At 39.5% G+C, this 17,475-nt stretch overlaps 1 protein-coding gene across 3 annotated transcripts in view; it reads left to right on the forward strand.

The window, feature by feature from the left end:
- The window catches only part of DAAM1 (dishevelled associated activator of morphogenesis 1), a 183,118-nt gene that overhangs the window by 91,612 nt on the left and 74,031 nt on the right, over nucleotides 1-17,475 (forward strand). For all 3 annotated transcript variants that reach the window (XR_004029715.1, XM_030811404.1, XM_030811410.1), the window contains exon 3: nucleotides 10,031-10,120. Coding sequence is in view for 2 of the 3 variants with exons in the window: in XM_030811404.1 (XP_030667264.1) it covers nucleotides 10,031-10,120 (90 nt within the window). In the remaining variant the exon portion in view is untranslated. The remainder of the gene's footprint in view (nucleotides 1-10,030; nucleotides 10,121-17,475) is intronic.

A 17,475-nucleotide genomic window follows, 5' to 3' on the forward strand; every position in this document is an offset into this window, starting at 1 on the left:
TGCAAACCAAAACATACCTGCTATCGAACGTTCACCTCTAGGGAATAGCGTTAGATCTTCCACCCTCGGGGGATTGCCTTAGGACTTTCATCTACCAGGAGGACATATCAAAAGTATGCTGGCTTGGCCACTTTTACAACTTATTTCTGCTCAGAAAGGCACCAACTCAACTGTTCGGTAGATAAGACACCAGGCTAGCAGGGGGACCCCTTGCTCACTACCCCCTTACCTTATAAAGGTGTCCGCTTTCTGCTCTAAAGGTGAAGTGGCATATTTAAAGGCAGGACGCCTTGTGCCCCTTCCCCAAGCTAGCTTTGGAGTAAATTCACTTGCCTTGTATCAGACCTCACTCTTGTTAATTGGACTTTGCATGCAGTGAGAAATTAACCTGCTTTTCGGATCACTAGAAGGTGCTGCTGTTGGAGGAGGAGGAGGAGGGGAGGTGGGAAGGTCAGCAAAAGCCATGTCATGAAGGGGCCTTTACCTACTAAGGAATTTGGACTTTATCTTGGAAAGAATGGGAACCTGTAAAGCTTTCTATCATCTTGTCTTCCTAACTAGATTATAAATTCCTTGAAATCAGGATCTGTTATTCATCTTTGTATTCTTTATAATGTCTGGCCCTGGTCCTGGAATGGGTAGGACAGTGAGTAAGTGTTGATTGATCTCGTAAGGCTGTGATAGTTTCTTAGAATCTTGCATGCTTGATTCAGCCATATTATGAAATCAAAATGAGTCAGAGCAGAGATACTTTTGGAATGGAGGGGTAGGGATCTTATTATTATACCCTGGTCATTGTGCCTAGGCTCTCCCAGCTCAGAATCCACTAATCCAGATTGCTCGTAGGATAAAGAATTAAGTCCACAGTGGCTTTCAAGGCTGCTATTCATTGTCTGCAGTGCTTTCTACCTCTTTACTTCCTATTTACCTCTAAGCTCTGTACATTTCCTGGGGAAAGCCTTCACTGTCCCACCTTTCCCCATAACAAGTGGGCTCTCAGAACTCAACTTAGTGTGTAACATGTTCCCTCATAATGGAATTTTCCATAAAAAAACCCTCATTGCTTCCCTGATTGTTCATGGTGTTGATCATTCTTGAGTTAGGTGACTGTTTGATTTCCCCTCCGTCTGCATGAGGATTGAGCTCCATGATAGCTTTTTGAACCCTGTACATATCACAATGCCTGGAATTTAATAGATAGATATTCAACAACATTTTTTTGATAGATGACTATCAGGAATATATGACTATTCTGTCTTCAGATGAAGAAATTGAAGTTCAGAGGCTGAGTCACTTGTGCAAGGTTACATAAGCCATAAAGCCAGATGTGGAACTCAGGAATATCTGACAACAAACCCCACTCTTTTTGCTAAGAGACACTCAGTAGATGGATGCATTTTGATGTTTGTATCAGTGTCGTGATTTTGCCTACCTGTGTTGACAGAATGAACAGTGTTGTGGTTAAGAACACAGGCTGTGTAACCAGACGGTCTAGACTCGAGTTCCTCCTCCACTGTTTACCAGCTTTGTTGCCTTGAGCAAGCTACTTAATCCTCTCTGACTCAGTTTTCTAGAAAATAGTATAATGATATGACCTACTTTATAGGATTGTTGTAAGGATACAGTATATTCATCAATATAAACCACTACTATTAAGAACACAGAAAGTGCTCAATAATTGTTAGCTATTACTATTAGCAGTACCCATTTATTCCTTTCCATTTTCTTACTGTAATCCAAAATTATATGCAGAGACCCTACAGTAATTTTTTTTTTGCTCAATGAAAATTATCTTCCTGCATGAAATAACTGCCCCTAATTCCTAGTTCATATGTGTTCTTTCAATTCAGAATTGGTCATTTCTGCATCTCAGCAGAAGCAGAAGTTATCTACCTGTGACAGCAAAACATATAATATTAAAACCGTTTGCTTTGAATTTCTAGGTTTTAGGAATCACATGTTTCTTCACACCTCTGCTCAGTTAACAAAAACTGTGCTGTAGTGGAGTAAAGGATGCACTCTTAATAGCACAGTTCTCTCTCACACAAACCAAACGTTACCCCCCAAACTAAGCAAGTTACTATTGAGCTGTTTGAATAATTGACCTGATTGTTGAGAAATGATTTATGTCACCATTATTTTCCCATTCATCAATAGTTAAGTGCAGGTATGAATAACAGGAAATTAAAAAGGAAGAAAAATAATTACTTCACATATGTAATAGCTGTATGCCAAAATTCTAACATTTTAAACATGTTCCCTCATAATGGAATTTTCTATAAAAATCCCTCATTACTTCTCTGGTTGTTCATTGTGTTGAAATTCTTAATAGCTAGTTTTTGTGGTTAGGGAGTAATACTGTCTGTGTGTTTTAGTGACATAACTGTTTATCTTGCCCTTGAAAGTAGCAATTGATTTGTGTTTAAATGATGAAATAACAACAGTACAGTTGCCACCTCTGTGTCAGGCATTACTGCATGCTTAGTTGATTTTGCCAATCCTCACAACAGCCTTGCAAGAGAAATGATGTACCTCTCCTGGAGATGAGGATATAGAGGCTTAAAAAGATCATGAACTTCCCAAAGGAACTAGCATATTTTAGGCCATGGCTAGGCACTGGAGGTGTGGGTGTTAACAAGATACTGTGTAAGGTGATAACTAGAAGCAAGCCTGGCAAACTCAGTTGGGATTATAAATGGAAGACATCAAAGGCAGGCTGAGGAGTGGAGAATTAATTTTGCAGGCAATGTGGAACTAATAAAGTTTTTTTGAACTGGGAGCTCAAAACAGCACAGGTGCTTTATTTTTAAGGCAGTGGTTCTAAAATGTGGTATTAGGACCAGCAGCAACACCTGGGAACTTACTGAAAATGCAGTTTCTTGTACCTTTTCCTCCCTGTTCAATCCTAAATGCTGGATAAGTGATTTAAGGAACCGTCCTGGTGATTCTGATGCTTGCTCATGTTTGAGAACCACCTCTTTAGGAGAAATCTGGCCATGTTCAGCAGGAAGAATTGGAAAGACAAAGAGGAACACTGGGAGGCTATAGCCAGAAGCCAAGGAGAGGTTATTAGGACATAAGTGTTCGTGGTTTCAGTGAGAATGAAAGGGAAAATCAAAGGGGAAAAAATGAGGTTTTTCAGGGAAGAAATAACAGGACTTGATGACTAAATAGAGGTAGGAATATAAGATGTGAAGTCAGTATCCTAAGCCTACATGTCCATGAGTATTATAGAACTGCAGATATATGCAAGAGCCATTCAGAGGAGGACTTTAAAAATATTCCTTGGAGATCTAAATCCTACTGTGTTTAATTTACATATTTTATTGAAATGGCCAAAATGTCAGATGTAGAATTTCAGAATCTGTTGGCAAGGAAGCTCATTTAGATACAAGAAAAGGTTGAAACCCAATCCAAGGAAAACAGTAAAATGATCCTGGAGTTGAAAGATGAAATAACCGTTTTTAAGAAAGAACCAAACTAAACTTCTGGAGATAAAAAAATCACTACAGGAATTTCAAAATACAATTGGAAGCATTAACAACAGAATAGACCAATTTGAGGAAGGAATCTCAGAGCTTGAATACCATTCCTTTGAAGTAACACAGGCAGACAAAAATAAAGAATGAAAGAATGTAAAAAAGAATGAAACTTCAAAAATATGGGATTATGTGAATGCCTATATTTATTGGCATTTCAGAAAGAAAAGAGAGATCAAGCAACTTGGAAAATATATTTGAGGATGTAGTCAACAAAAATTTCCCCAGTCTCACTAGAGGGGTTGACATGCAAATTGAAGAAATTCAGAGAACTCCTATGAGAAACTATGCAGGGTAACCATCCCTCAGACACATAGTCATCAGATTCTCCAAGGTCAATGAAAAAGAAAAAATTTTAAAGGCAGCTAGAGAGAAGGGGAAGGTCACTTACAAAGGAAACCCCATCAGGCTGACAGTGGACCTTTCAGCAGAAACCTTATAAGCCAGAAGAGATTCGGGGACTATTTTCAATATCCTTAAAGAAAATAAATTCCAACCAAGAATTTCATATCCTGCCAAAACTAAGTTTCATAAAGTGAAGGAGAAACAAAATCCTTTTCAGACAAGCAAATGCTAAGGGAACTTGTTGCAATTAGACCTGCCTTACAAGATCTACTAAAGGGAGTGCTAAATATGGAAATGAAAAACAATACCTGCCATGATAATGAAGTCTGCATATGCACATACAATCAAGTCTACATAACAACCAGCTAATAGCACAATGAAAGGATCAAATCCTCACATATTAATATGGATTCTGAATGTAAACAGGCTAAATGTCCCGCTCAAAAGGCATGGAGTACAATTTGGATAAAGAACCAAGACCCACTGTCTGCTGCCTTCAAGAGACCCATCTCACAAGTAATGGTGCTGATAGGCTCAAAGTAAAAGAAGTGTCAGGAAAGTGGAAAACAAAAAAGAACAGGGGTTGCTATTCTTGTATCTGATAAAACAGATTTTAAACCAACAATGATCAAAAAGGACAAAGAAAGGCATTACATAATGATAAAGGGCCCAATCCAACAAGAAGACTTAACCATCCTAAATATATACATACCCAATATTGGAGCACCCAGATTCATAAAACAGGATTTTAGAGACCTACAAAGAGATTTAGAGAACCAAACAGTGATACTGGGGGACTTCAACACGCTACCAACAGTGTTAAACAGATCATTGAGGCAGAAAACTAACAGAGATATTCTAGACTTAAACTCAATGCTTGGCCAATTGGACCTAATAGACATCTACAGAACACTCCATCCAACAACAACAGAATATATATTTTGCTCATCTCACATGGCACATACTCTAAGATCAACCACATATTCAGCCATAAAACAAATCTCAGCAAATTCAGAAAAATCAAAATCATACCAATCACACTCTTTGACCACAATGGAATAAAAATGGAAATCAATACCAAGAAGATCTATGAAAACCATAAAAATCACATGGAAGTTAAACAACCTGCTCCTGAAAGACTTTTGGGTAAAGAATGAAATTAAGGCAAAAGTTTAAAAAAATTTCTTTTAATCCTTGAAATTAATGACAACAAAGACAAAATATACCAGAATTTTTGGGACATAGCTAAAGCAGTGTTAAGAAGAAAGTCTGTTGTGCTAAACACCTACATCAAAAAGTTAGATCTCAAATTAACCTAATGATGCACCTACAGGAACTAGAAAAACAAGAGCAAGCCAACTCCAAAGCTAGCAGAAGAAAAGAAATAACCAAAATCAGAGCTAAACTGAGTGAAATTGAGACATGAGAATTCATACAAAAAGTCAGCAAAACGAAAAGTTGTTTCTTGGAAAGATTAAACAAGATTTATAGACTGCTAGCTAGATTAATAAAGGAAAAAGCAGAGAAAATCTAAATAAACACAGTCAGAAATGACAAAGGTAACATTACAACTGACCCCACAGAAACAAACAAAAAAATCCTTAGAGACTGCTACGAACACCTCTGTGCACACAAACAGGGTGTTGAAGAAATGGATACATTCCTAGAAACACACAGCCTCCCAAGATTGAACCAGGAAGAAATTTAAGTCACGAACAGACCAATAATGAGTTCTGAAATTAAATCAGTAATACAAAAAAATACCTACCAAACAAAAAATCCCTGGACTAGATAGATTCACAGCTGAATTCTACCAGATATATGAAGAAGAGCCAGTACCAATCCTACTGAAATTATTCCAAAAATTCAAGGAGAAGGGACTCCTCCCTAACTCTCTAAAACCAACATCACCCTGGTACCAAAGACTGGCAGAGACACAAGAAAAAAAAGAAAACTTCAGGCTAATATCTCTGATGAAGACAGATGCAAGAATCCTCAGCAAAGTACTAGCTAACCAAATCCAGCAGCACATCAAAAAGTTAATTCACCACAATCAAGTAGGCTTTATTCCTGATATGCAAAGTTGGTTTAACATATGCCAATCAGTAAATGTGATTCACCACATAAACAGAATAATAAAAACCTTATGATCATCTCTATAGATGCAGAAGAGGCCTTTGATAAAATTCAGCATCCCTTCATGTTAAAAAAAATCCTCAACAAATTAGGCATCAAAGGAACATACCTCAAAATAGCAAGAGCCATCTATGACAAACCCACAGCCAGCATCATACTGAATGGACAAAAGCTGGAAGCCTTCCCTTTGAGAACTGGAATAAGACAAGAATGCCCATTCTCACCACTTCTATGCAACATGGTACTGGAATTGCTAGCCAGAGCAAATAAGCAAGAGAAAGAAATAAAAGGCATCAAAATAAGAGAGGAAGTCAAACTGTGTCTCTTTATGATGTGTTTCTATACCTAGAAAACCCCACAGACTCTGCCAGAAGGTTTCTAGAACTGATAAACAACTTTAGTACAGTTACAGGATGCAAAACCAGTGTGAAAAAATCAGTAGCATTTTATACACCAATAACATTCAAGTTCAGACCTACATAAAGAACAAAATTCCACTTACAATAGCTTCAAAAAGAATAAAATACCTAGGAATATGCTTATCAAGGAAGTGAAAGATCTCTACAATGAGAATTACACTGCAGAAAGAAATCAGAGCCAACATAAACAAATGGAAAAACATTCCCTGCTCATGGATAGGAAGAATCAATATTGTTAAAATGACCATACTGCCCGAAGCAATTTACAGAGTCAATGCTATTCCTGTCAAACTGCCAATGTCATTTTTCACAGAATTAGAAAAAAGTAACCTAAAATTCGTATAGAACCAGAAAGGAGCATGGACCATCAAAGCAATCCTAAGCAAAAAGAACAAAGCCAGAGGCATCACACCAACCAACTTCAAACTATACAGCAAGGCTACAAAAACCAAAACATCATGGTCCTGGTACAAAAACAGACACATAAACCAATGGAACAGCATGGAGAACCCAGAAATGAAGCCACACACCTACAACCACCTGATCTCTAACAAAGTTGACAATAACAAACAGTAGAGAAAGGACATCCTATTCAATAAATGGTGGTAGAATAACTGGCTAGCCATAGGCAGGAGATTGAAACTGGACCCCTTTCTTTCACATAAGCAAAAATTAACCCAAGATAGATTGAAGACTTAACTGTAAGACCTAAAACAATGAAAACCCTAGAGGAAATCCTAGGAAATACCATTCTGCACATCAGCTTTGGCAAAGAATTTCTGACTAAGTCTCTAAAAGAAATGGGAACAAAAACAAAAATTGACAAGTGGAACCTGATTAAACAGTTTCTCCACAGCAAAAGAAACTGTCAAGAGAGTAAATAGACACCCTACAGAATCAGAGAAAATATTTGCAAAGTATGCATCTGACAAAGTTCTAATATCTAGAATCTACAAGAAATCAACAAGCAAAAAACAACCCAATGAAAAAATGGGCAAAAGACATTAAGAGACACTTCTGAAAAGAAGGCATGCATGCAACCAATATGAAAAAATGCTAATCACTGTACTACTCTGTTTTCATACCACTGCAAAGAACTACCTGAGACTGGGCAATTTACTAAGGAAAGAGGTTTAATTGACTCACAGTTCTGCAGGCTTAACAGGAAGCATGACTGGGAGGCCTCAGGGAACTTACAATCATGGCAGAAGGGGAAGCAAGCACATTTTCCTATGATAGGAGAGAGAGAGAGAGAGAGCGCAAAGGGGGCAGTACCACACACTGTTGTTTTGTTTGTTTGTTTTGTTTTGTTTTGTTTTCGTCTTTGAGATGGAGCCTCGCTCTGTCACCCAGGCTGAAGTGCAGTGGCATGATCTCAGCTCACTGCAACCTCCACCTTCCAGGTTCAAGCGATTCTCCTTCCTCAGCCTCCTGAGTAGCTGGGACTACAGGAGTGTGCCACCACACCCGGCTAATCTTTTGTATTTTTAGTAGAGACAGAGTTTCACCATGTTGTCCAGGCTGGTCTTGATCTCCTGACCTCCTGATCTGCCCGCCTCGGCCTCCTAAAATTCTGGGATTACAGGCATGAGCCACCACACCCGGCCCAACCACACACTTTTAAACCATCAGATCTAATAGGAACTCACTCATCACAAAAACAGTGAGGGGGAATCCACCCCCATAATCAATAACCTCCCACCAGGCCCCTCCCCTGACACATGGGGATTACAGTTCGACATGAGATTTGGGTGGGGTTGCAGAGCCCAATCATATCAATTACTAATTATTAGAGAAATGCAAATCAAAACCACAATGAGATATTATACCATCAGAATGGCTATTATTTAAAAGTCAAAGAACAACAGATGCTAGTGAGGTTACAGAGAAGAGGGATCAATTATACACTGTTGGTAAGAATGCAAATTAGTTCAGCTACTGTGAAAAGCCATGTGAAGATTTCTCAAAGAATTTAAAATAGAACTAGCATTTGACCCAACAATCCCACTATTGGGTATATATACAAAGCAAAATAAATTGTTCTCCCAAAAAGACATACGCACTTGTATGTTCATTGCAGCACTATTCACAATAGCAAAGACATGGAATTAACCAAGATGTTCATCAACAGTGGACTGGATCAAGAAAATGTGATATATATAATGGAATGCTATGCAATCATAAAAGGAACAAGATCATGTCCCTTGCAGCAACACGTATGCCACTGGAGGCCGCATCCTTAGTGAACCAGCCCAGGAACAGAAAACGAAATATCGCATGTTCTCACTTATAAGTAAGAGCTAAACTTTGAAGACACGTGGACACAAAGATGGGAAAAATAGAACCTGGGGACTTGAACAGGGAAGGTGGCGGGGGTGTTGGCAGGAATGCTACCTTTCAGGTACTGTGCCCACTACCTTGGTGATGGGATCATTTGTACGCAGAGCCTCAGTGACATGCAAGTTACCTATGTAACAAACCTGCACATGTACCCCTGAACCTAAAGTAAAAGTAGAAAAAAAATAAAAGACTGTGAATTAAGTTCTTGTTAAACACCAATAACTTTTTTCTAAGCTCTTTATATTCATGATTCCGTTATTGTTATCCGTTAGTTATTAACATTTATAAATTACCTTCCTTTAGGGTTCAGTCTAAGCAGTATGCCACTATAAAGTTAACGTTTCCAAACACTGATCTGAAAGGCTAAACATCTGGACTCTGGAGTTCAACAGTTCTAAGCTTAAAACACGACTCCACTATTTGCTAGGTGTGCAGTCTCGAATAGCTGATGTGGCCAATCTTCAGCCTAAATTTTTGCAAGCTGTATCAGTGTGGATGTAGTAATGAGTAGACCACTTGGGGTTGTTGTGAGAACTACAGTAAATGAGAACATGCCTGCACATAATGTACTGAGTAAATATCAGTTAGTGTTTATGCAATGAGAGAGTCACTGCCTTGCCCAAAACTTCATTGCCTCAATTCATTCAAGAAAATAACCTCCTTACTCTGGCATTTAAAGCTTTCTGCTGTTCACTCCCTACCTCTCCAACCTTTAAACTGATGATCCTTTGCAGAAACCCAGTGCTTCCTTTAAGCTGACCATTGTCCCACATACACACTGTCTGTCACCACACTCAGCCTTTGTCTGTTTCTCCCCTCCTCATGTCCAAGTCCTTCTCAGGGCCCAGCCTGTTAGTGTTTGTGAAGCCATCCCCAGCAAATCCTCATCTTTAACATGACCAATATTTCTAAACTCCTGAAGTTTGACAGCTTTTGCTGCTCAATGGACCATACTCAGCAGTAGACAGTAGCTCAGGATAATTCTGCCAGTGCTTGGTCCACTCTTCCCGACCTTTGTGACTGTAGGGCTGTGCCTCATCCCTCTTGCTGTGCCTCATGCCTAGCCCCCTGCCAGGGACATGCTTTCTTCGTGATGGAAAAACATACCTAACTTAGCTTCTTGATCTTTTTCAAGTTCATTTAAATATGTGTTGGTGTTTTTGTTTTTTTTCTTCCTTGATGATACTGATAACGTTCCCTACAGGAATAATGTTTATCCTATGAAACACTAATTATTTTCTGTCTTCTCAGGATGAACTGGACCTCACAGACAAACACAGAGAAGCCATGTTTGCACTTCCAGCTGAGAAAAAATGGCAAATATACTGTAGCAAGAAAAAGGTAAGATTTTCATTGTGATTATGGTTAACTGGAAAGTAATCATTGATTCCATTTGCTCTTTCATTTCACCACTAGAATTGGACAGCAATTTGCAATGTGAAAACCAGATTGAATATGTTATGTTGTGGCTGTGGTGCTACATGTAGCCAGTGTCAATTCTCTGGATGTTGTTTTTGTCAGTACTGCATTGGGCTCTTTTCCACCTGTATCCATCATTCATAATCATGTGTAACTGAGACCCAAAATAACGTTTGCTTACACAAGACAAATTCCCCCCAACCCTGCTCTTTACACAGCAGTCTGTATACAGGTGGTCTAGAGCCAGGTATGGGGTCACAGCCCTCTACAACCACCTTCTAACAACTTTCCATTTCTTCATCTCTCTGGTGTAGCCCCATCCCATGCGCCAAGGTAACTCTCCAGCCCCTTCATGTTCCAAACCAACAATGGAAGAAAGGAAAGGAAGCACAGGCTCCTCCACTCCCACTTTGAGGGACACATTCCTGGAGTTATATGGCTGACTCTCTCTCATATCCCACTGCTGGTTGCATGGCCACATCCACTGAAAGGACTAAAGTCTTTATTCTGGGCAGTCACTTCCCATTTAAGATCTAGGGGTTCTATTACCTCAAGAGATGGGGAGAATGGATATAGGGGACAGTGAAACACCAAAGCTCTTCTTATTGCCTAGTATCTGTGGCACCAGGCATCACTCCATGGTGACTGTATCTCCTGAAACAGAGTGCACTCTGCCATCTTTTAAACCCTGTAGCAGATTCTGAGGATATTCCTACACCCATTTTGGGGACTAATTCTGTTCATGGCCACCTTTTGCCACTTTCCCTTCTGTTCCAACAGAGATTTAAACCAGGGTGGGGTAGTGGGAAGGTCAAGGCTAGCACTTAGCTCTCCATCAGTTAGTGGACACTTTGATGACTCGCTCCCGACCCAGGGAAACAGGAACAAACTATACAATAATCCAATATTTTTTCAAGACACCACTGTCAGGGAAGCCTTTTACTAGGTGAAACCAATATGCAGCTTGGGACCTCCATTTGCCCATGTGGCATCTCTCAGCACATCTGCCCCCCTTTGCTATCTTGTGTAATTGTCCTGTGCCACTCTCCTGGGAGCATCTTACATTACTCAGTAAAGGGACTCTCTCTAGCAGTGAGCCTATGTGAGTGGCTCTCCACCTGACTTTATGCCTCTGATGAAGAGGCACCATATCTTATCCATCTTTGTAACTCCAGCATCTGATACTTTGAAATGAATGCATGATGACTGAATCACTGCATTGTCATTAGTGTTACACTGAATACTGTCAAAAAATTTAAAGCACATTAATTTTCCAGCTGGGCAATTGTAATTGGTAGAACTATGTGTCAGATTCGGTTCTGGTGGCCTTTTCTGAGAAATGTGGTCAGCCTTAACCCCTCAGTATGATCTCTGAGCCTCTATCAGATTATTTCCAAACTAAAGCCTTAAGAGTTCTTAATCCAGTAGTAACCAGTAAAATGTCATTGTGAAATAAATGTCTTCCTCTCCTCTTCTGCTGTTTCTCTTTGTATACATTGAACCAACTAGAAAACCTCTTTTTTATTGAACTGATTGTCATGGCTCAAGAAACAAATATAATACACTGAGAAAGAATTTTAAAATGGAATAAAATGTGCTCAGTTCTGAAACTGGTATTATATAGCCTTTGGAAACAAGGAAACTTTTCGCACTGCCATCTTAAAAATCTGCTGCTAGAACCGAGAAAGAGAAATCCTCTAGTTGCGGGTACACACAGAGGACATTGTCTATTTTGGCTCATCCTAGTGTAGATTCTTTCTGAAAATAAGGAAACAATACAAAGGAGGGATTGAGAATGTTCACTAGAGGAAAGGAAAGGGCAGGAAAATAGGAGCAGCTTACTGACGGGAAAGTTTTCTTCTTTCCCAGATTTTATTACACCCTTGACAGCAATAGCAAGTTAATCATGGAAACTACTGCCCCTTAGATTAGAAAAGGCAAATCCTGGAGAATAGTAATGACCTCGGGCTTGCAGCTGCTGCTCATTTTTCAATTTCCACACCTATCAAATCCCCTTGAAAACCTCATCTCAAGTGTGCATGATGGGGGGTTTGCTTCTTATAGGAGGATGGATATGGATGTGGTCACTGGCTTCAGAATCCCACTTTTTGACAGCTGGGCCTTTCTTATTAGTACCTGGCTGGATTGCACAGACCTTTGAGAATGCACTTCTCCTACTAGCTTCATTCCAACAGCTTGGCTTCCTTATATGACTTAGCAATCAGTGGGAAAGCCATTTTGACTCTTTAGGGAATCCCATGGGTTCTAGATTTGCCTCACTTTAAAATGGGTGGTAGCATTGCTTCACCAAAGATTTTAATTTGAGCTTCTAACACTGTTAAAACTCTACTGTGCCTTTGGTCTGAAACTGAACTTTTTGGGCACTGCAATAAATTGGGAAATACACAATGAATATGAGAACACGAAAACTGAACCAGCAGGAGGATATTATGTTTACCTCTCTTCAGAGAATGTAATTTCTTGAAGGACAGGTTGCCCATTCTCAGAATAGAGCCCTGTAGTGGCCATCCTTAATATTAAGAACAGGTTATTTTCCTTGGAACATCTCTCACTTAGCCTTTTCAAATCAGGCTTATCACCAGCAAGCCAAGCCACATCCATTTCTCAGGCTGGAGGAAAGCTACACTCCCAGGGCTCTGTCACATTTCCCGTCTTTCAAGATTAGAACACAGGGCATTACAGACATTCTCACACATAGTAAAGTCATAGAGTAAGGGGCCACTGAAGCCAACCGAAACAGATGGCGTGAGTTGGTGAAAAGCAGACTTTCCATGTAAAAATGAACAGAAGTTGTGAAGGCCAGTGAGCCTGGGACCTAAAGACAGGGCCAAGCTTGGCTCAGCCCGGTGTCTGTTTCCCTGTCCAACAGCGACTTGAGTCCCGGCAGCAGCTATCTGCTTATCAAGCTCAGTGTTCATTTATGAAACTTCTCTATCTATGTCTCTGGTTGAAAACCTATTTCCAGAGCCAAAATCAAAGCAGAAAATATTTCTCAGACTAAAATGATTCAAAAGAAGTTAATTGGAATTTTGTCTAATTGAGTAATCTCGGGGGAGCATAAGAGATGGATGTTGAGGCCTTGTTGAAAGTCCAAACAAATCTAAAACTTACCGGACTGGTTGGTCATCCTTGCTTTGTCATAGACAGCAATCCACTGTCATTTTTTTTTTTGTAAACTTTCATGAAAGGTCTAAAAAGGGTTTGTTAGTTGTGATGGGGTATTTTCAAATAGGAAATGTTTGTGGTTCTTATCTTTAAAGGTAATTCCCTTTTTAGTTCCAATCACAACATACTCTTTTGTTTAAATGAGGTTTTTCCCAGTCTCTAGCCAGAAACTGCATCTGTTAACAATCTTTTGGATTTTAAACTGAAGCTTTTTAAACAATGAACCATCTGACCACAAAAAGGCATCTGGCCACGCTGTATTTGCTTATTTTTAACATGATTTTTAAATCCTGGGAACAGTAAGGAGTAAGTCTTCAGAGAGGAGAAAATAAAGTGGGTGTATACATGTATTATGCTGACAGCAATCTTATCAGCACAGGAAGAAATCATCTTTAATTGCTGTTCTGCTCAGAAGCAAATGTACAAGTTGTATCACTTAACCAGTCCTTATTAGTATCCAGAAAAATACTCGTACCCCTTCTTGGGCTTCAGAGTTTGCCAAGTAAGTAAATGGGAATATAGACACTGCTAGCTGTGATGACAGCAGATATTTGAGGCAAAGATCAGGATTTGATGATTGTGCCTAATTTTTCCTGCTTTGTTTCTGATCTCTAAAGCCAAAGCTTAAGTAAATGGTATTAGATTGTCCATATTACATTTCTGGATGTTTTGAGGTCTACTTTGGGGAAGGTGAATTTTTACTCTGCTGCCGAGTGTGTGTTTGATTCTAACTTAATTAAATCATTCAGTAATCTTGCCTGTCCTGGCTGCAGCTCAGCTATCATGATTTCTGCAAACTGTTGATCTGGTGCTAGGTACATGCTGAAGACATCTAGGGAAAGTGGCTGAAAGTTCAGCTAGTACTTTTCATTTATTCCTTAATTTGGTTTGTATACCCTGATTGGATCAATTCCTGACTCTTCCCCACAAAAAGAAATTCGTTCACCACACGTACAAAAAGATTAAAGTTGTATTGTGTGTGGCCATTGGGATGCAGTTCTTTCAGTTCCTGGAGAGCTGAAGCCCTCCTGTGTTTCCAGTGCTAGAGAGGCAGTAGCTTGATCAAAACACAGATTTACACAGATTTAAAGAAACACATGTTAAAGTAGTGGAATTAAAGTCAAAAGAAACCATCCATTTTCTACACAAAGTAGCTGGAAAACGAGGAGACAAGATGAGACATCAATCTTCTAGTTCTTCCCAATATCTTTATGAGAAAAGGGGTAAACTGGGAAGGGAAGCAGTGGCTGAGCACTGGGCCTGAAGATGTGAGAGGGAAGAGAAGTTAGATGTCCTCTTCTTTCTTTTACTGTGGTTGATTAAATATACAGTAGAGTGAGCATTGGATTTCCAGGTGCCCACTTTGCTAGGTGTTAAGATTTGGGAGAGGGAACCAGTAAAAGTGAAAAAACTAGACTTCAGTGACAGTATTACTAGACTTCTTCAGAAGTACCTGGTTTAGTCTTCTGCAATTGAGTTTTCAACTCCAGTCATGGGTTCAAACTGGCATTTGTGCTCTTATGTGATAAGAGCTTACAGAAAGTGTCAGAAGTAGCAATGATTAGAAAGAAATTTGTCTGCCTTTCCTCCCTACCTCTCTAAAGACTATATAAGGGAAGCACAGTAGCTGCAGGACAACCAGCTTTCTAGACTCTGCAGGCTCTGAAATTATCTGTCTTATCTACATAGTCCCTGGCATTGAGAGATGAGGATTTGTGTATAAGCCCAGATTGAAACAGTAAGAAATAACAAGCTTGGAGTATCTGGTGTTTCACTCACCAAAGCAATGCAGTTGGTGAAGGGCAAGGCAAGTTAGTGTGTGATTTGTTTGATGTGTATTGAATATCTTCTCTGGGGCAGAGAAAACTAGACAGAGAATCTAGACTCTTGGTTAGATTCTGAGGATGATTAAAAAAATAAGCCAAATTTCTTGGAGTGGATGGTCCTGGTAGGAGAAGCAGATAGAATCAAATAGTAATCAAATGTTATCATAAACTCCATAAAAGGGTAAGCAGACAGGCTCTGGGGCACAGAGGAAGGAGAAGCCAACCTCTAGGGGTGTGTGTGTTTGACTGAGACAACCATTCTTTTACCACTTTGACCCACCATTGGTTACAGCAGTGAGAGTTGATGTTGTGCTTTGATACCGTGGCATAGAAACTGGCTCCTTTTTCAACATTTGAGCTGTGTTCACATGCACTGTACACTTTCCTCTTTGATTTCTATTTTGTTTCTGTCCCTTTTGCCATTGCTTAAAAGGTCAAGTTTGGACGATGGACCAAATCTAATCTTTACTAAACACAATTTTTAGAGCCTGTTAGGAAATCTGTAAAAGGCTTGAACTTTTGAACAATGAAGTCAGTGCAGGGGAAGACTAAAATAATTGAGGCTTGTTTAGTCTGAGAAAGAGAGAGTAAGATGGAAACTCCAACACTGGCTGATTTTCAGTGGATATGCTGCAGTGAAACTGTATTACTGGTCAAAATATTACCAAATTCCAGTTGGTCAACAGGAGCTGCCCCAAGCCCTCCCAGTAAAAACCACCCTGCCAATCTGGCCCTTCTCCCAAGGGCCCACCATTCTTCCCCCATGATTCTAGGACTGAAGGGCTAACTCCTGGCATGGCACAGCCAGGAACTTTGCTGCCCTGTTCCCACACTGCATCACTGGTTCTTATTCATGGATGCCCTTGTTATACCGGTTGACCAACATTTTGAACATTGACCTGCAGATGTTTACCAAAGCCATTTGGTAATGTGCGTCCAGAGCTTGGAACATTCCTGTTCTAGAAAGTGATAAGAGATGCAGAAGAGGAATTATGTGCGAGAATGTTTTTGGCAATGTTGTCTCTAAAAGCCAATGACTGTAAACAACTTAGAGGAGGATAGCTACCCTATAGCCATAGTCATACTATGCATGCAGACAGCAGAGCATCTTGCAGCCAGTGAAAAGTCATGTTTCTAAAGAAATTTTAATGACATGGGAATCTGCTCAGTATGTAATGGCAAGATTTTTAAAAAGATACAGTAGTCTCCTCCCCTCCCTCCATGGTTTTGCTTTCCATGGTTTCACTTATCTGCAGTCAACTGAGGTCCAAAAATAGGTGATTACAGGACAATAAGATATTTTGACAAAGAGACCATACTCACATAACTTGTATTACAGTCTATTGTCATTATTGTTCTCTATTATTATTGTTGTTGATAATCTCTTACTGTGCCTAATTTATAAATTAAATTTTATCATAGGTATGTATGTATGGAAAAAACAGTGTATATAGGGTTCAGCACTATCCAATCTGAAGTTTCAGGCATCTACTGGGGGTCTTAGAATGTATCCCCCATAGATAAGGGGGGGCTACTGTGTAAAACTTTGTAATTAGTATAATCAAATGTCTGCCAAAGTGTATATAAAGAGGTAGGTGGACAGAAAAATACTTGTGAAGTTGGATTGTGGGTGATTCCAAATTTTATGAAGCACGTTATTCTCCCTCTTACCTTAAAATAGTTTTTTCTGGTTGCAAAAAATAAAATTGCTCTGTTTAAAAATTCATGCAGTGTATTTTATATTAGGTTTTAGCCAGAGAAGCGGGACCACTGGGACATGGTCTGTTTCTCTCTGTCTCAACGGATGTGGTTCAGCTTAACCAGCTTGAACCTTACAAAGCCACCACATATTTCCATTAAAATTAGGAGGAAAAAATAAATATTTAAAATGCAGCCAGTGCTTGTGTTGTCAAGACAATGTTGGCATATTTTTTCTTTGTCCAGCTCAATCTCTCTTTCTCATTGTCTCTCACTTTTTACTCTTCCCCAGAGGGAGTAAAACAAAGATTAATCCATAAACCACCCAGTTTTTTTTAGCACCGTTTACCTGTTTAGGCAATGACTCTGAAAACATAGTGATATGGCCCTGATGAGATGCCCTCAATTTTCTGCCCAGAAACCCACTGAGGGCATGTTTCTCATTGTCCTTGCATTCCTAAGTGCTATAATCTCAAAGCTAGTGATCCATTTCCTTTCTATTGCAAAAGTCAGCACTATTAAAATGAACACCAAATTTTAGATTTGAAGTGTGAAATACTGTTCATT

This window comes from Nomascus leucogenys, chromosome 1a, assembly GCF_006542625.1.
Source record: "Nomascus leucogenys isolate Asia chromosome 1a, Asia_NLE_v1, whole genome shotgun sequence".
NCBI lineage: Eukaryota > Metazoa > Chordata > Mammalia > Primates > Hylobatidae > Nomascus > Nomascus leucogenys.